The sequence below is a fragment of the Dermochelys coriacea genome, chromosome 10 (genome assembly GCF_009764565.3).
Source record: "Dermochelys coriacea isolate rDerCor1 chromosome 10, rDerCor1.pri.v4, whole genome shotgun sequence".
Taxonomy (NCBI): domain Eukaryota; kingdom Metazoa; phylum Chordata; order Testudines; family Dermochelyidae; genus Dermochelys; species Dermochelys coriacea.
In genome coordinates, this window is record NC_050077.1 from 55,105,935 (window position 1) to 55,126,150 (window position 20,216).

The following is a 20,216-nucleotide window of genomic DNA, read 5'->3' on the forward strand; positions in this document are numbered from 1 at the left end:
CCTCTAATTTGTCTAGGGCCCTCTGTATCCTATCCCTACCCTCCAGCATATCTACCTCTCCTCCCAGTTTAGTGGCATCTGCAAACTTGCTGAGGGTGCAATCCACACTATCCTCCAGATCATTTATGAAGATATTGAACAAAACTGGTCTGAGTTCCGACCCTTGGGGCACTCCACTTGATACCGGCTGCCAACTAGACATGCAGCCATTGATCACTACCCGTTGAGCCCGACAATCTAGCCAACTTTCCATCCACCTTGTAGTCCATTCATCCAGCCCATACTACTTTAACTTGCTGGCAAGAATACTGTGGGAGACGGTGTCAAAAGCTTTGCTAAAGTCAAGGAACAACACGCCCACTACTTTCCCCTCATCCACAGAGCCAGTTCTCGTCGTAGAAGGCAATTAGATTAGTCAGGCATGACTTGCCCTTGGTGAATCCATGCTGACTCTTCCTGATCACTTTCCTCTCCTCTAAGTGCTTCAGAATTGATTCCTTGAGGACATGCTCCATGATTTTTCCAGGGACTGAAGTGAGGCTGACTGGCCTGTAGTTCCCAGGATCTTCCTTTTTCCCTTTTTTTAAAGATGGGCACTACATTAGCCTTTTTCCAGTTGTCCAGGACTTCCCCCGATCACCATGAGTTTTCAGAGATAATGACCAATGGCTCTGCAATCACAACCGCCAACTCCTTTAGCACTCTCGGATGCAGCGCATCCGGCCCCATGGATTTGTGCTCGTCCAGCTTCTCTAAATAGTCCCGAACCACTTCTTTCTCCACAGAGGGCTGGTCACCTCCTCCCCATGCTGTGCTGCCCAGTGTAGTAATCTGGGAGCTGACCTTGTTCATGAAGACAGAGGCAAAAAAAGCATTGAGTACATTAGCTTTTTCCACATCCTCTGTCACTATGTTGCCTCCCTCATTCAGTAAGGGGCCCACACTTTCCTTGACTTTCTTCTTGTTGCTAACATACCTGAAGAAATCCTTCTTGTTACTCTTAACATCTCTTGCTAGCTGCAACTACAGGTGTGATTTTGGCCTTCCTGATTTCACTCCTGCATGCCCGAGCAATATTTTTATACTCTTCCCTGGTCATTTGTCCAATCTTCCACTTCTTGTAAGCTTCTTTTTGTGTTTTTAGATCAGCAAGGATTTCACTGTTAAGCCAAGCTGGTCGCCTGCCATATTTGCTATTCTTTCTACACATCAGGATGGTTTGTCCCTGTAACCTCAATAAGAATTCTTTAAAATACAGCCAGCCTGTACTCCTGGACTCCTTTCCCCCTCATGTTATTCTCCCAGGGGATCCTGCCCATCAGTTCCCTGAGGGAGTCAAAGTCTGCTTTTCTGAAGTCCAGGGTCCGTATTCTGCTGCTCTCCTTTCTTCCCTGTGTCAGGATCCTGAACTCGACCATTTCATGGTCACTGCCTCCCAGGTTCCCATCTGCTTTTGCTTCCCCTACTAATTCTTCCCGGTTTGTGAGCAGCAGGTCAAGAAGAGCTCTGCCCCTAGTTGGTTCCTCCAGCACTTACACCAGGAAATTGTCCCCTACACTTTCCAAAAACTTCCTGGATTGTCTGTGCACCGCTGTATTGCTCTCCCAGCAGATATCAGGGTGATTGAAGTCTGCCATGAGAACCAAGGCCTGCAATCTAGTAACTTCCGTGAGTTGCCGGAAGAAAACCTTGTCCACCTCATCCCCCTGGTCCGGTGGTCTACAGCAGACTCCCACCACGACATCTCCCTTGTTGCTCACGCTTCTAAACTTAATCCAGAGACACTCAGGTTTTTCTGCAGTTTCACTTGAGCTCTGCGCAGTCATACTGGTCCCTTGCATACAATGCAACTCTCCCACCTTTTCTGCCCTGCCTGTCCTTCCTGAACAGTTTATATCCATCCATGACAGTACTCCAGTCATGTGAGTTATCCCACCAAGTCTCTGTTGTTCCAATCTCATCATAATTCCTTGACTGTGCCCAGACTTCCAGTTCTCCCTGCTTCTTTCCCAGGCTTCTTGAATTTGTGTATAGGCACTTGAGATAACTCGTTGATCGTCCCTCTTTCTCAGTATGAGGCAGGAGCCCTGCCCTCTCGCACGCTCCTGCACGTGCTTCCTCCCGGTATCCCACGTCCCCACTTACCTCAGGGCTTTGGTCTCCTTCCCCCGGTGAACCTAGTTTAAAGCCCTCCTCACTAGGTTAGCCAGCCTGCTTGCGAAGATGCTCTTCCCTCTCTTTGTTAGGTGGAGCCGGTTTCTGCCTTGCACTCCTCCTTCTTGGAACACCATCCCATGGTCAAAGAATCCAAACCCTTCTCTCCGACATCACCTGCGTAGCCATTCGTTGACTTCCACGGTTCGATACATGGAGTGAAAAATACAGGAGCAGGTATAAATACATGAAAATATGTGAATTGCCTTACCAAGTGTGAGGTTGGTCTAATGGAACAATTCAATTGACAGCAGGATACCAAGGGAGGAAAAATAACTTTTAAAGTGGTAATGAGTGTCCCATTTCAGACAGTTGACAAGAAGGTGTGAGTAACAGTAGGGGGAAATTAGTATTGGGAAAATTCAGTTTAGTTTTTATAATGACCCAACCACTCCCAGTCTTTATTCAGGCCTAATCTGATGGTGTCCCATTTTCAAATTAATTCCAGTTCTGCAGTTTCACATTGGAATCTGTTTTTGTTGTTGAAGAATTGCCACTTTTAGGTATGTTATTGAGTGACCAGGGAGATTGAAGTGTTCTCCTACTGGTTTTTGAATGTTATGATTCCTGATGTCAGAGGAAAGAGGGAATAATTTATTCTGAAAGGAGCGGGCAGAGTCAACTCAAACTCTGTCTACACCAGTCAGGTCTTGTAGATGGGTGAGCAGCACCTCGCAGTCCATGGTGTCAAAGGCTGTCAAATGGTCCAATAGAGCTCACATTGACATTTGGCCTCTACGTAGCTCTGCTTAGGTCAAAGTCACATCCAGCCCTTTTCTGCAAGATGAAAGGTGCTAAGATGCAAAACCTTTGATGGACAGGAAGGGGAAGGGTAGCTTGGGAGAAGAGAACCTCAGCTCTCCAGGCAGGACATGAAGGGTCCTGCTAGGAAAAAAGACAATCTGGCTTAAAATCCACTGCCTAAAAGCCAGAAATTCTGAGCCAATATGAATCTTGGACAGCATGCTTCATGCAGAGACCTACCACTATGAGATATTACAGGTGAATAGTACAAAGAGACATTCTTTGACATAAAAATATGTCAGTATACTCTTTGGTTACCAGTATAATCTGTTTCAGAGTAGCAGCCGTGTTAGTCTGTATTCGCAAAAAGAAAAGGAGTACTTGTGGCACCTTAGAGACTAACAAATTTATTTATTGTTTATTTATTGGTCCAAATGCATCCGATGAAGTGAGCTGTAGCTCACGAAAGCTTATGCTCTAATAAATTTGTTAGTCTCTAAGGTGCCACAAGTACTCCTTTTCTTTTTGAGTATAATCTGTTTCTGTTTTCCCACTATTTTGAAGACATATTTGAAGTTTTCTTAATAAATATAGGTTTTTATTTCATCTTTGGTGTTCAGTACAAACTGAAGTCCCTCTTGCCAAGTACTCTGGAGAATTGGCATGTGTCACATGTCAAGGATATTTACTATTACCCTTTTTCTTCTTTCTGAAGCAAATTTCCTTAGGGATGAAGCTCTGTAAAGGGGATCAGTGGGTGGTTGTATTTTTGAAAGGAAACTGATCCTTCCCAATAAGTTGGTCCAATAAAAGAGATTAGCTCATCCACCTGGCCTCTCTTTCTCCATTCATGTAATACTGCATTGTCACAGATTTTATAAGAGCTAGATAGGAAAGCTGAGGAAAGCTAGATTCTCAGTGATTCCCTGTTTTTAGCAACTATGTATAAATAATCATATTGAATGTGCAGTGCAGGGATGTTGTAAGACTTAATTACATGTTTGTAAAGTGCTCTGAAATCCTTTGAGGAAAGACACTACATAAGTGCAAAGGAACATTATTACTATTATTTATTACTTATAGGCACAATAGTCTAATTCTTGTAGTTTTTAGGGTTCATGTGAAAATGACACCAGTCCTTTCCTGGTTAGGATCTACAATGTATAATTTAGCATATTTGGATTTTTCCTGAAAACAATCCAGTAGGATAATAAGGATCTTTCATTGAAGGAAATGCTAAGAATGAGTAGAAATTTTTACTTCTAAATTCGCACTAGGTAATGTGTGCATCACAAAGTTAATTTGGGAAAAAATATTTAAACGAATAAATCTTTATAATGCTACTTTTATGCAGATGTATTTTTTTCTTGAGTTTATCCTCATCATCCTAGTTGTATTACTATTAAGCATGTTATATATTGTAGCTAATCAGAAAAAAGTTCATTGGTTAAACTGGTTTCTTTTTAATAAAGAAAGCTGGTGCTTGTTTACAAGCTATGTTCTTGTACACTTGTCCCATCAGCCTCCCATGGGCAGTAATTGTACTAGAAAGTGAGTGAGTTGTCGTACGATTAGAGGTCATTGTTAGGAAGCACAAAAAATAGAGAAGCAGATTGAGACTGTCCACAAACCGGAAGCACAGTGTGGCCTGGTTCTTGATACTCTTGTCAGTTCCTGCAAAGTAGAGTATTGGTTGGACAGCAAAGTCAGTCAGTTTAGGAAACGTGCTTGTGTCGCATTCTGATCTTTGCATTTCTGAATGGGATCTCCAAAGGCTTGTAGCATAATTGTTACATGGCAGGATGGGTGTGTAGTTTTATGCATTTGATTGTTTGAATGTTGCTTGGTCAATGCCACTGTGCAGTTATAATGCCTTATGCATGTGGTTAACCATAATTTTGTTTACTATAGTGCCCAGTGGTGGCTGGGGGAGCCCCCAAAATTGCAGTTTAAAAAGGGAGGGGAGGAAGACCCTAGCATGTACTTGTCACAGCTCACCTGAGTAAATTCTGCAAACAGGCTTACTCTCCTCCCAAGACCTTCACCGCCATGACATCCACACACTCAGAAGGGTGATGAAATGCTACTGTTCAAATAAACTCCATTCTCTGTGCGCTAATTACAGTACTCAGTAAATTAAACCCTTTAATGCCACCTGGTGACATATTGCTATTATTACAAGCTATTATATGTTCCTGTTGTTTATTGTACATTGCCAAAATATTTTATTTTTAATAATTAGGCAACACATTTCCCTCGGTGGTGGATAATATAATCTTGAATGATCAAAATATTGGTATTAAAGATAATATAAAATACTCTTTTTATAGATAAGTAATCTCCTTAGGGCTGTTTCATGTAATTGTCTTTGCGTTCAAAAGGTATGGGATAACTGAAAGCTGTTGAAGATTCCCTATAGGCATCAGTGTAATTTTAAATATTGGGTCTGCTTGTGTATTATTTCCCTCTGAAAAACTTCTTAGGGATTTACTCTTTCTTATGACCTAGACTGCTTCACTTAAATTGAATCATACAAGCAAAGACAGTGACAGGCTAATCACAGGGGCAGTTGAATCAAAGTGTGTGTGTGTGAATCAAATTTAGTGTGACCTGGTTTTGTATTGCATGCTAGTGCAAGTCCACATATGGTTCAGCCAAGCAGTGTTTAGCATTCCAACCACCTCAGATTTATGCCACGCCATTCAGGCTCCAGCCTGAATGCTGATAAGTAGTACAGCAGCCTCAGGTCTAATGTAGTATATGCACTGCCGATGGTCTTCAGATACTATTACGACAGCCAGGAATTAGACTGACAGAGATGCACCACTCATTCCCATTTTTTCCTTCACACCTGGGCCTGGCAGCTGGGGCAGGGAGTGAGTGATAGCCACAGTGATGCACCATATCATCACAGGCACTCCCTTATCTGAGGTAATCTTCTGAGCGTCAGATCTGGCAGGCTGTATTATCCCTAAATATGCAGTGTAGCTAATAAATACCAAAGAAAAACATAAAGCCTGTTCATAGTCCTATTGAGAATAGAGGGGATTTGTGCCCATCAACGTCTGTTAAGAATTGGCCTTTTTTATATTTTAAATAAAATACAATCTAAGTATAGGCAGTAATGAAGATTTCTTCTCCATATACGAATAGCGTTGATCATGTAATTTGAGCATTTTGGAGGAAAGATAGCTTTGATTTTGTTTTGCTTGGACTATGCAGTCTCACCAGATCAAATCTGGAGCTTTGACTTATAAGTAAAACTCCCATTAGCATTTATAGGTGAAACCCCAGTGACTTCAATCATTTTGCCCTCATATACCCCATATCTAAATTTGTTCAACTCATGTACATATATATATATATATATTGCAAAATGTGTCAGTTACTGAGGAGATAAGGGTGGGTTACCTTGCTCTCAGGTCCCCAGGAGGAACCCTGTTTGTCTGGAGAGGATTTTAAAACATACCTGTCACCAATGGTTTCCCTGAAACACATTTTGACATGTCCTTGAGTTATCGCTTTGAGCAACACATTGTGGTAGTTCCATTAACTGTAAACTGGGTCCTATAGGGTGAAATATATCAGCTGGCTAGAACCTGCCAATAGTTTTGTCTCCTCACAAGCTGCTTAATCCAGGTCTTTTGTCTTTATTCATATATTCAGGAAAAAAAAAATTTGCCAACTGGGGCAGAGACTGTTTCATGAGGCTTTTACCTAAGAGCTCCCACACTACAATGAAGTGCTTTGTCAACCAGCCAGCAGAGAAATGACTCCTCATAATCAGGTTGAAATAATAATTGTGAGTTTTATGACAACAGTCCTTTGGCTATAATACATTTATCATAAAGGTTCACTGGAGAGCACCTATTTGGGCATGTTGTTTTGCCAATCGCTTTAGAAATACTTTAAAAAGTACACTTGGAGGACATTGAACACTGTCATTCATCAATAGCTGCAATGACTTTTGACCTGTGCAATCTGCAGCAGGGCTTGTTAACAGAGTTATAGCAAGGTTTCAGCTAGGACTGTTCAAAAAGAAAATCCTTGACCATACTGGAGCAGCAAACAATCACAAATTATTCAGGTAGGCAATTGCAGGGTACTTGGACCTACTATGTTCACTCTAGAAATTAGTTGAAGTGTCTTACTTGCAGTCCTTGAGCTTTACAATTGTTTCTGTCATACCAGAAGGGGGATCTCGCCTACAGAAAATCAAAGTTATTGAATAGAATGTACCTTATGAAACAGACAGCACAGTGAAATTTTAAAGATTCAGACTTCAGCTATTACATTGTGCATGAAGAGAGTAATATTCCCTCATCCTAACCTCAAATTACCCACAAGAATCAGTTTATGGTGTATAGTCGCATCACAGGGCTGCAAAAAAATTTAGGTGAAAGGAGCTTCAGAAGCTGTGCATATTTATGGAGATGGTACAATCTTATAACCCTTAATGTATCTGTTTTACTGATTAAAATATCATTAGAGGGCCTCTGTCAGGACAGTTTAGGCCAAATTTATTATTCGTACAAATATCAATAAAAATGTTATATATAAAAACAGTTCATTTTAATGGATTTCTCTGAAATCTGTGTATGAAAACTGTTCATTGTAACCTGTCATTTTCTCTTACAATGAAACCCCAAAACTCTAAATGTTTTTGTTTCTCAAGGTGCATTTACTTTCTGGGGAGGAACTAAGTCCAAAGAATCAAATGCATGACAATAGTAAAGTGCTTTTGGTTTCAAGCCATGTCGTGACGTCCCAACTCACAAATCACAACCTCTGCTCTGCAAAAGCATGCACCACCAGGACTGGGCATGTGTTTATCCTTGGCTTAGTTGGGCTCTTTTCTTGCTTGTTTTCTGTAATCTGCTGATTTTAATATGTTTGTGAGGAGTATAATAAATCCTAAATCCATAACAGTTGCTTAATTAACTTAATTTGTATAGGTTTAATAAGTTCTGACTGTATTTTACTTTTTGGACTGTAAATGACACTCAAAACACATGGGACTTGATTTTATTTTCACTCCATCATCGATGTTCCACTGATTTAATGCCATTGAATTCAGTGGAGGTACTCCTGATTTACATTAGTGAACATGAGATTGAGATCAGGCCCAGTAATCACTTCTACTTGGTACTGATGCCCTTTGGGGTGTCCCATAGGGCAATGACTTGGTGGCTCTAATGCAGAACTCTCCAATTAATTTTGAATTGCAACATCATATACTATACTTGTCATCCAAATGCACATTCTTCAAAGAGCTAAAGTCTCTAACAATACTTGTTTCCATACCTGAACCTAATAGCAATATATGCAGCTAAAACTGGCTAATTGTCCACTGATCTATATTTCATGCAAGAGCAACCTGGACAAAAACATGTACTACAGTATAAAGAATTGAACTCTAAATTGCCAGTAGGGGGCAATCTTGGCACAGAATTTGTACACAATTCTTACTTTACTCCTGCCCCCCCCCCATTCTTTTGTGTAGAAAATCACAATTAAACAAGAGGCAAAAAGTAGTTTTATAGTGGAGTCATCATCAAATATGTCTAAATCAAGCACAATTAAGAGTTGATTTCAGCATGATTATTGTTACACGTGTAGATTATACATCCTGGATTCTGCTCTGTGATCAACAATAATTATCCAGAAATGCTCCATCTTCCAATGATGCTAATGTATATGTCTGTGCTGCTGGAAAATAACAGTTAAGTATTGTTTATGGTAAAGGTAATAACCTTTGAATTATTCATTGCCATGTGGCTGGCTGGCTTTTCAGAGTCCCTTTGCCCTGTGGCTTTCCTTGGGTGAATATTTACAGTGAGTCATTTAGGCTAATGTTAAAGAAAATTAAATTTCTTGATTGGTTGTCACTAGAGCAGTAATGGGCTGCAGCATTCTGAGAAAGAGGAGTCCCCTTCCCAGCCCCCCTTCAACAGCTTTTTATTAAATGTCATCATAAAATATGTAAGCCCAGAGACTAATCTTTTTAAAAAAATGAAACAGAAGAAAACTGCCAATTTTAATTCAAACCACCATTACATTTCTCATAATGTATTCAATTAAGAATCTCTAAAACATATTGTAGTAGAGTCTTCAGAACGTTCTGTACGCAGCACAGCTGCTAAACTTCATCCCTGAGGCAAACACCAAGCAGGCAGAACAAAAAAAAGAAAGAACAACCATGGGGGATAGCCCAGTAGCCGTGATCCTTTCAGTGGACTTGAGCAGTCCTTAAATAGCATGCGGACTGGTTCGTGCACTGGGCTTTGCCTCAGGCTCTTAAATACCTTAACTGGCAATCATTACCTGAGTCAGAAATTTCCAGAATCCCTCTCTACTTCATGTTTCAATATTGAATGCTCTTATCAACTTTTTTCAGAGTAGCAGCCGTGTTAGTCTGTATTCGCAAAAAGAAAAGGAGTACTTGTGGCACCTTAGAGACTAACAAATTTATTAGAGCATAAGCTTTCGTGAGCTACAGCTCACTTCATCGGATGCATTTGGTGGAAAAAACAGAGGAGAGATTACTTTACTTATACTTTATTATTTACTTATCAACTTTATGGGCCATAAGAACATATTGAGAACATGCAAAGAGTGGCTTAGAATAGGCAGGGATGGCAGAGCCTTGTTCATGCCCTAAGCAACAGTTGAAGGATTTAGATTAAAATTATCAACCTTTTATTTCTTTAGCGGTGAAAAATGAAAAGGTACTAACTATGAAAGACACACGCACATTAATGTATATCTAATGTGTGTGTTTGTATATATAATCTGCATGTGCTAAAATGGGGGGTTTATTTCAGCTATTACTAATTTTTATAATGTAATATATCCCTGTAGATGTACATTGTGCATTACTAAATGTCAGGGTCCTTGCTCCAAAGACCTTACTTGATCTGGTCTACACACAGACTTTGTTCTGCTATAACCATGATAGCTTGTCATATATATACTTACCCATACAGGTATGCTGGTATAACCCCTTGTGTGGATGCAGTTATACCAGGATAAAGATCCTTGATACCAGTATAGCTCATTGCCCTTCCCATACATGCATAACCTATACCAGTATAAGCCTGTTTATACCAGAATAAGCATGTTTTTTCGGTATAACTACAACCACACTAGAGGGGTTGTATTGCTTTAACTGTACCAGTATAGTTAAAGTTGTACAATTTTGTAGTGTAGACAAGGCTTAAGAGGCTGATCCTGCAACTCTCAGTCATGGCAGTAGTCCTAGTTCACGCCAATTAGCCTCATTAGTGGCAGTGAGACTAGTGGCATGAGTAGAGGCTACAGCACTGAATGCAGTGTCAAACAAGGTGCCACAAGTACTCCTGTTTTTGTTTTTGTTTTTATAGTACCAGAGATTATGGTTCAGATGTGGAGAAGGGGGGAAAATCAGCCTTCACAAAAGGCCTAGGTTTAGAGGGGAGAGGTGGCATATATTACGTAGGAATTGGGAGACTGTTTTGAGTATAAGAGGCCTTTGCATCATACTCCTGTACTGGTTCTTTCCTTCTGCCAATTATTTCTTCTCCGCTTTTCCCAGCTAAACCCATTTCTTCTTTCCTGATTTTTTCTTTTCTTCAGCGGTGATCCCTCTGACTGACTCTGAACACAAGTTACTGCCTTTGCACTTTGCAGTTGATCCTGGGAAAGATTGGGAGTGGGGAAAAGATGACAATGATAACACCAGACTGGCCAGGTAAGAACTCTCTGTCATCTTAACAGTAAGGTGTCTTGAACCCATCAAGCCTGATCTATGTTCCGGGACACTTACTAATAGAAAGTTTTATTGGGGGAAAAGAGGTGGGTGGGTCTCAACCTTACTAATGTGATGTGAGCTGCTGTTAGTCTGAACAAAGCAAATTCTCTCCTGCAGTGAAGTGTGAGTATTGATTTTCCTTGGATGTGTTTTTAACTAATTAGTCATCTGTTCTCTTTCCTCTGTTTTTCTTCAGCTTGATTCTGTCTCTGGAGGCAAAGCTTAATCTCCTGCACAGCTACATGAATGTAACCTGGATACGCATACCATCTGAAACACGGGTAACCCTTCCCTCTGTCTAAACAGAAGAGAAATAAGCCACAACAGGGCTTGTTCATAGGGGAAATTGCAGGGTTCGGCTACCTGTCTTGTGTTACCTCAGGAGTGAACCAATAACGGCACACAGCCTGGTGTAGCTCATTGATTTTGGAATAAGGCTTGTAAATTTTCCATCTCATTTTCTTTTAAAATACACACACACACACACACACACACACACACACACACACACACACACACACACACACACACACACACACACACACACACACAGAGCTGCATGGGTGTTTTTGCAACATGCACTCCACTTTGAAAAATAGTTTCTAGTAAAATGCTACTCTTTTGGAATTATTTTTCTCTAGGGTTTTTTGTTTTTTGTTAATTCTCTTTATTTTTAAAGGTTTCCTGAACTATTTAGGCCCTTCTCTGCATTATGCTCCCATATTCCCAGAAGGTCAGCTGCCCTTTCAGCAGCATTTTATGGTCTAAAACATCCCATTTCAACTCAGTTTCTCTTATGAGAACTAAATTTGGACCATTGGATAGCTCATAGCTCCACTTTTACATTAGAAAGTGGCTGACAGGGCCACAAACTGCTGCTAAAGTGGCAGCCCAGCACCTTGGGAGGAGGAAGCTATTTATAGTGGTGCACAGCTGGGACCTCATTGCTGAATCTCTCTCACACTATTCCCATGCAAATCATATTAAGGGAGAGGGGGGTTAATCTAGAGTCAATAAGTTGATGGGCAAGGACAAAGGTAACTAGGCACCAAGCACAACCAGGGGTTGAAAAGAGAAATTGAGGGTTCAGGGAAAACTGCAAAGGTCTGCAGGAGAAAAAGGTAGTTTTACAAGGCCCAGCGTATACTCATTGAAGGCACCAATCCTATTAAGAGACTTCCAGACCCTTTCCTTCCTCTTTTCAGAGTAGCAGCCGTGTTAGTCTATATTCGCAAAAAGAAAAGGAGTACCGGTGGCACCTCAGAGACTAACAAATTTATTAGAGCATAAGCTTTCGTGAGCTACAGCTCACTTCATCGGATGCATTTGGTGGAAAAAACAGAGTTTTTTCTGTTTTTTCCACCAAATGCATCCGATGAAGTGAGCTGTAGCTCACGAAAGCTTATGCTCTAATAAATTTGTTAGTCTCTAAGGTGCCACCGGTACTCCTTTTTCTTTTTCCTTCCTCTGTCAGTTCCAATTACTCCCACATACTCTCGGCCGTCCCTTTCATTGACAGATCTTCATTTCCCCCAGTTGTTCATGAATCATGTCTGGTCCCATTGAGGTGTTACCTACCACCTAGCAGATTCTCCTTTGCTTCCACTGAATTAATCTGTCTGCACAGACAAGCCCCATCTCTATTTATTATTAGTAGTAGTAGTATTTATTATTGTATTAGTTAACAGGCTCATGGGCTGGCTTTTCATTCCTCTGCACTGTGGGGTGGATATTGTTTTATAAAGAAACTCCTAGAGGAAAATCCTGGCCCCATTGAAGTCAATGGCAAAACTCCTGTTGATTTCAGTAGAGCCAAGATTTCATCCTTAATGTTGGAGACGATGATAAATTTGTCTTTGTTCTTGCATCCAGTATTAATCAATAATATTAAGTGTATAAGTATAGAGCACTGCCGCTCCTTCTGTTGTTTGTATGCGTGTCTTTGACTCAGTTGTCTATACCAGAGAAGTAGAACCAGTTTTTACTGAGTCACAATGTATAAATAACTCTGCTGAGAACATAATGTTGTCTCACTTGTGCTTTTCCACAGCTAGATAGTAATCAACTAATTATTGACAGGTTTATTTTGGATGGGGAGAATGGCATAACTTATAGTAATTCCCCAGCAGAGCTGAAACTTTCCCCTTATGGAATGAGGGTGAATTTGCCCCTTTTGCAGAGGGCCAGCCATAGATGCTGGTGCTGGGGGTGCTGTCGCACCCCCTGACTTTAAGTGGTTTACATTATTTACAGAATTTACAGTTTGGTTCAACGGTTTTCAGCACCCCCACTGGGGCCAGCACAAGCATATGCACCACTTGAGACTTATTCTGAGGACTCAATTGATACATAGTCCCAGTACTGGCTTTTTGCACAGGGATGAATTTTGCTCTGAAGGATTATGGTTAGTTAAACTTCTCATATTTGCTGTTTGGCATATGTAAAGACTGCGTGCTTCTCGTGCTAAACATGCTCAATATCCATTGTAGTGAATGAGTGGTTTGGGCGCTCATCATCCCACAGGATCCGCCCTCTACATTAGCAAGAGTTTCACCAAAGAGGCCAGCTGTTGCAGTAGTTTTAGAGTCTATTTTTCCCAGTTCTGGAGACTTATTTTTATCCCTGTAGTCCCAAATGAGCTTATGATCTCAACTTAGACCCTAATGAACACTGATCTCTATCCCGGACGTGTCTCGCAATTTAGTATGATTTGCAGCATCTGTTCCAGAGAGGCTCAGGATTGAGAGGGTAGGGGTATTGCCAGCCAGGACTGAGCTGTATTCATAGTTTGGGAACCTTGCAAGTCACTTAACTGTTGTTTTTCATAGCATTTGCTAGTGCTGTTATTGTCTGGCTTCCATGAATCCCCATAAAATTATTATAGTGATGTACCTTGAGAAAGCTGTGGTAGCCTAGCTACCATAGAGCACAAACTGGGCAAATATCTCGCATATGAGGAAGAGAGTGCAAATTTGTACTAAGTGTTAATGTTGCTCTTCAGAACAAAATTGACACTGAGTTAATAGTCTTGCAGAATTGTAGTGAAATTTACTAGCCCTGGCACAAAATCAGTTACCAATCCTTTACCTTGATGGTGGTGATAATGAAGAACTTTACTCTCACCCAGCAAAAAATGTCACTTACTCTTAACAAGTGGGTGAGTAGAATTTTGCAAATTAGAATGAACATGTGCAAGTTTGAAAGCTGCAAGAATTTTTAGTGTCCCATTTGGGATCCTTTTGTATCTATTCTGTACAAACTGTTATGTAGTTTCACCTTCAAGCATGAACTGGAACTCAGATTTCCAAATAAATGTTAACTCTTCCCCATTTTGTGATTGACCGTAGTGTATTTTTTATAAACTAATATTGTTGCAGAATATACACTTATCCCTGAAGTAATATAACTTCTATTTTGTTCATTGTAGGCCCTGTAGGCTACAGACGTTAATTAAAACTTAACTTTAAAATGGCTCTGTGTAGATTTAAAGCTACAGGTTAGAGCAATTTGATGGGGGATATAAAACAGAATCCTTGTGTAAATCTGATTTTATTCTATCTAATTTCTCCGAACAGGCCCCTTTGGCCCAGCCAGAATCGCCCACCGCTTCAGCAGGGGAGGATGTTCAGTCTCTGGCTGACTCAATGGACTCAGACCGAGATTCCATCTGTAGTAATTCAAATGGCAGCAATGGCAAAAATGGTAAAGAAAAGGAAAAAGACAAACAGAGGAAAGATAAAGACAAAAACAGGACGGATTCAGTTGCCAATAAACTCGGAAGCCTCAGTAAAACTCTAGGAATTAAACTGAAAAAGAATATGGGTGGGCTGGGAGGGCTAGTGCATGGCAAGATGAGCAGAACAAATATAGGGAATGGGAAAAATGGCGACATCACAGAAAAAGTCAAAGAGAAGAAGTCGAAGTCTCGCAAAGGAAGCAAAGAGGAGTCTGGACAGTCTGCGAGCACATCTCCATCTGAAAAGACAACTCCCTCTCCTACTGACAAGGCAAGCATCTCACCTGCCGAAAAGATAAACATGAAATCCCTCTCTGACAAACAGTCTGACCCATGGAAATACAGCACCGATGTAAAGCTTAGCCTCAACATTTTGAGAGCTGCCATGCAAGGAGAACGCAAGTTTATTTTTGCTGGCCTTCTTCTGACTAGCCATCGGCATCAGTTCCATGAGGAGATGATCGGCTATTACCTGACCAGTGCCCAAGAGCGCTTCAATGCTGAGCAGGAACAGAAGCGAAAGGAGGCTGAGAAAAAAGCTGTTCTCAATGGGTCATCTTGCAGGAAACCGGAGCAAGAAGCATATTCAAAAGAAAAGTTAGAATCATCTCCTCAGGACAGGGCATCACCAGTCTTGCCTCAAAGCCATACAACTCAACTGGTTTTAAAGTTTAAAGATCGCACTAGTCCCACTCCAGGGTCATTTTCTTCACCAAGTAATGGTGCTAAGAAAAGTGGACCCATTCCAGTATCTGCCCACTATAGCCATACTCCACCTGTTCAAAGACAAAGCGTTATTCATTTGCATGATGTCAACTCCAAGCCATCAAGTTTCCAAGATGATAGCTATAAGCCAGTGGTTGGCACCTTAAAAACATGTGCCACTTATCCCCAACAGAATCGATCACTGTCTTCACAGAGTTATAGCCCAGCCCGGATATCAGGTATCCGTACAGTGAACACAGTGGAATCACTGACCTACGCCATGCCTACCGAACACAAGTCGCAGACATTTACAAATGGGTTTAATACCGGTGATATTAGAGACTGCTTAGAATATGCTGATGAGGAGGCTCCTCAGACCTGGTTGAACAATGATAAAAACCGAGGCAGAAGCACAGTTTGCCCAATATATTCCATCCAGCAGAACCGTTGCAAGAAAGAGAACTGTTCTTTTTATGGTCGTCCTGAGACTGAAAATTACTGCTCATACTGCTACAAAGAGGAGTTAAAGCGTAGGGAGAGAGAAAGTAAGGGACACCGGCATTGAGGATTGTGAGGATCCTTCCCTGTCTACTCAGTTTAACCATTTTCTCACTTGCAAAGTAAATAGCAATGGATTGTGGGAAAAGGAATCCTAAAAAGGGAATGATGGGTTAATAATGGCTAGCTTGTCACTTTTCTGGAGCAGTGCAGAAATAAGAGGATTAATTTATCATAAAGAATTTATTATTTTCCATTTTGTCAGTGTCTTTTTTACATACACTGGTAAGCTGAAAGGTTGTTTACTCCTTTGTTAGTGCTGTGTATATGTTTGGTCAAAAATGTACTAATGGTGCCTGAATTTACACTGACATCACTCAGGTAGTAGAATGACAGGGAAAAAGTCATAATACTGGAGATGTGGTATTGTAATAGGATCGTATCTGCCTCGTATACATTTGAAATTCTATAGCCATCATAGGGGTGATTTTTTTCCTCAATAGAAAGTAAATTTTACATAGCCCCTTTTTTAGAATGGTAGTCATTTTGCATACTGCAAATTTTTAACATAGTGACATATTAAATCACTGTAAACATTTGTATTCATTTTAGTGTGAAACGCAGTGTCTCCAGAAATATGTGAATGAAGGTCTGGATTCATGAGGACTGTATCTCCTTATAAGCATAGGTGCTTGCGGATTTTTTTCCTCCCAGTTCAGTAAAAATCTGAACTAGTCAATCCATTTGTTAATTTGTTGTGAATTGCAAGACGGATATTGGACATTGTTAGAAATATACCGTGGTCCTATTTCATGCAAGATTTTGCATGACACACAAATCTCAGCAAATAATCTTAGTCACATGAATTTCAGCAGCATTTTTATGGCTGTGAAAGTGGGGAGAAATCTATAAAAACTACCTTAAAGGACTTCAGAACTTGCTCACCAGCCAGAATTTTTTGCCATAGTCTAGGGCTGGATGAATTGCTCAGCATAAATAATATGTTGCATGAATTTAATTCCCCTATCTACAATCTGACTTCTTTCTTTTATTAATTTGTTCATTGTCCAGAATAATTAGGATGAATGGTTATTGTGAAAATACTTGCATCTAAGCACTACTTGCAATCTATTTGTTGCAACGGTTGTTGAGTCTTTTGGACTGAATGACCACACCCCCCATCCCCAAAGAGCGTTCAAGATATCTGTGCAAACACTTCCAGCATGAATACTCATGCAAATGCAGATTTGTGCAATCTTCATATCCAAATATTGGCATAGGTATTTGTGTTATTTCCTTTCCCCTTTGGGAATAAAGTGTTGTTCTCATGGATGTTTGTGAAAAGCAGATAGAAGGGGTAACAAATACCATCAGAGTATATTTGTGCTTCTTCTTTCAACAAGTTTTCCTGAATGTTATTGCAGTTTTCATGCCACCAACCAATGTAAGTATGGCAATAAAACAAACTCAGATTTTTAATGTTTATACACTTGTAAACAATAGCTGATTTTTCTGTCTGTCTACATTTATGAACAATAGCTCATTTCCTGCAGGTAGTCAGAAAAGCACTTGCCTTCAGGACTCTCTTTGCTAACTGGTAATTCTCTGCCATTCTCAGGATCATGAGTCCAGTTTTATTCAAGTATTGAACAGCATTTTTCTGGGCCACAAGTGGCTCATGGCCTATTCTCACCGTACATACTCAGATCTTACATGTGTGTAACTGTTCATTTGAGTACAGTTGCTCCTACTTAGCATTGGTGTGAGCCCAGTCAGTCCCTTTGGCCCTGATTCAGCAAAGCACTTAAGCACATACTTAAGTCCATTCATTTTTAGGAAAGCATTTAAACATGAGCCAAAGCCCCCTTGAAATCAGTGAGACTTTGGCACATTCTTAGTGTTAAACGCATATTTAAATGTTTTGCTGAATCAAACCTTTTATAGACATTTTTATTAATGAATGACCCTCTCTCTCTCTCTCTCTCACACACACACACACACACACACACACACACACACACACACACAAAGATGAATTTGTGAAAAATTGATGGGCAATACCTCGTTAGCTCTTTCATGAATTCAGACCTGTATTGAACTTGTATCCATTTTTCATGAAAGGAACATGTTATCAAGCTGAATGAGTTAGTAAAACTCCCTTTATTGTGAGACTCCCGCTTGTGAAGCTTAGAATTCAAAATCATGTTCTAGGTTTTGTATGCTGGTACACAGTCTTTTTTGGTTAGCTGTGGTGATTAAGTATATGTTCTATTTGCCAAAGAAATCTGTGATTTCAGATCATCGTACAACAAATCAAACATACTTGATTGCATTTGTTATAGAGACAGACAGAAAAACAGAGAGGACAAAATTTCATGGAGGAAACAAATATTAAATAATTATTAGAGTAGCAGTAGCATTTGATATTGCCATAAATGCTTTTGTATAAAGTTAAACTTGAGAAAACTGCACTTAGCATCCAGTTGCTCCTGTCTATTTATTTGATTCACCTGCATCATCTTTGAATAAGAAGAAATGTGGTCACAGCACATACTTAAAAAATACATAATTTACTTGTTTTAAGTTTTTAAAAAATAATTAATTTAGTAAGGTTTTAGATGCAGTACTCCTCAAAATAAGAGGTTTACAAAGTCAATATTTATGTAAATAATTACTATAGTCCAATTTACTTAACAGATTGACTCTTACCTAGAATATTTTTCAAAGTGTAATTGATCTGCTGAATAACACAATTGTGTCAGCATACCCAATCTTGATAATGCGCGATGTTATACTTTAGTTTTCTGATAATTTTTCATAATTTATTTCTTCAATTATTTAAAATAAATCTATTGTGCAATAGTAGTGCTATTACGCAGCCACCCCTTTCCTCAGCTTCTTTAATAACTTATTGGGCCTTACTAAATTAGCTCAGCACTGAGTTGCCCTCTTATGAGAACTTTTTCCCAAAATCCCCTTCTACTACTGTCCCTTTAAATTTACAGAGATAAGCAGGTGCAGCCATAAAATGGCCATTTTGCAACTGACTGCTGCTAGCTAAATCTTCTTCCCCTGCTGGTGAGTCGTCTTTATTCCTGTTATGCATGCACCCAGTGTTCCATATCTGATTCCTGCATTCAATGCACTCTGCATTCCAAACACATAAAGACAGTGCCTGCTCTGATAAACTTGTAGCTTAAGGAGTCAAGCTGACAAACACTATGGTGCACACACCCTTTGAACTGAATTTGCAGGGTCCAGCCCTAAAAGGGAGTTTCTTGTCTATCTATCTTCCGAGATAACTAGAAAATGCTCATGGCTTGAGTTCACCATCAGTAAAAGAAAATCTTCAGTTGCTCCTCATCCATTACTTTGAGGCCATAGCCCTGTCCCCATTTTTGCCATAATAATGAGTAATATATTTGTAACTCCTATACTTTTGATCTTGGATCAAGTGTAACCCACTGGTCAGTGTGTTTTTATATGTACCCCTCTGTGCCTGACCAAGAGAGAAAGTATGCCTCATAACAGCTTTCAGTTAGAGAAGATTGCTTTTTAGCTCGCGCTGTAGTAGAGACTCCTACTTTTAACTTTGGAGGTCTCCAGTTTGATCCCTAGTGTTAGCCAAGTTGGTGGCCAATTATACAAATACCATCTTTTACTTTTTAAAACCTGTTTTTGTTTTGTTTTGGCACTCCCTAATCATGGCACAGCAGCTGACTGGATCAGCCCATCATTTCTCCTCCTCATGCCACAGCTCTTGCTTTTAGATGCATGTTTGCAGTATTGAGGAAATTGTGCTGTAAATGTAGAACACAAAACAGAGAGAGAATATCATCACTCCGGCTCACTCTCCATTGGAATCCCCAATTTAAAAAAACGCTAAATGCACACACATGCAAAATACATTTATAGTCACCAGAAGAAACGTAAGTTAGAGAAAGTAGGTATTGTTTAAATTTTTCTAATGTCCAGTTACTTCTGCTAATCAAAAAAAATTTTTAAACCAAAAATCCTTATGGAAATATTTTATCTTGCTCTTGAAATCTGCTCACAATAGAGGAGGCATATAATCCATAATAGACTTTTGGTCACACTTTACATTGATTCCATTTATAAATGGTTTATCAAAGGTTTATAAATGACTGCTAGATATTGTAAGTATGTTACAAACATGAGTTACACATGTGATAGTAATAAGCCTATCCAATAGAAGGGTGTTGTAGATGGTCATAAGCAACTTAGGGTATGTCTACACTGTGATTAAAAAAGCCATGCCACTGAGTCTCAGAGCCTAGGTCAGCAGGCTCTGGCTGTGTGGCTAAAAATAGCAATGTAGATATTTGGGGAGGGTCTCAGAGCCCGGGTTCTAGCCCAAACAGCTACACTGCATTTTATAGACCCAGGTCAGCAGTGGTGCAGGTCTTTGACTGTATCCCTGTTGACATGTTGGACCCTATAACAATTGATTAACCATTTATTAAAAAGCTATTAATTTATTAAGCTTTATAAATTATTTATAATTGCACT

The 20,216-nt window shown here is 39.9% G+C and overlaps 1 protein-coding gene across 4 annotated transcripts in view; it reads left to right on the forward strand.

Moving 5' to 3' along the window:
* Positions 1-15,940, forward strand: part of OTUD7A (OTU deubiquitinase 7A) — a 257,682-nt gene extending 241,742 nt beyond the window's left edge. For 3 of the 4 annotated variants that reach the window (XM_038420849.1, XM_038420848.2, XM_038420850.1), the window contains 3 exons: positions 10,573-10,687; positions 10,944-11,028; positions 14,323-15,940. In XM_038420849.1, coding sequence (XP_038276777.1) covers positions 10,573-10,687; positions 10,944-11,028; positions 14,323-15,753 — 1,631 coding nt within the window. In that variant the 3' untranslated portion in view covers positions 15,754-15,940. Of the gene's footprint in view, positions 1-6,624; positions 6,761-10,572; positions 10,688-10,943; positions 11,029-14,322 lie in introns of those variants that run through there. The other variant, XM_043493746.1, reaches the window with a different exon arrangement.
* The last annotated feature ends 4,276 nt before the right edge of the window (positions 15,941-20,216 follow it).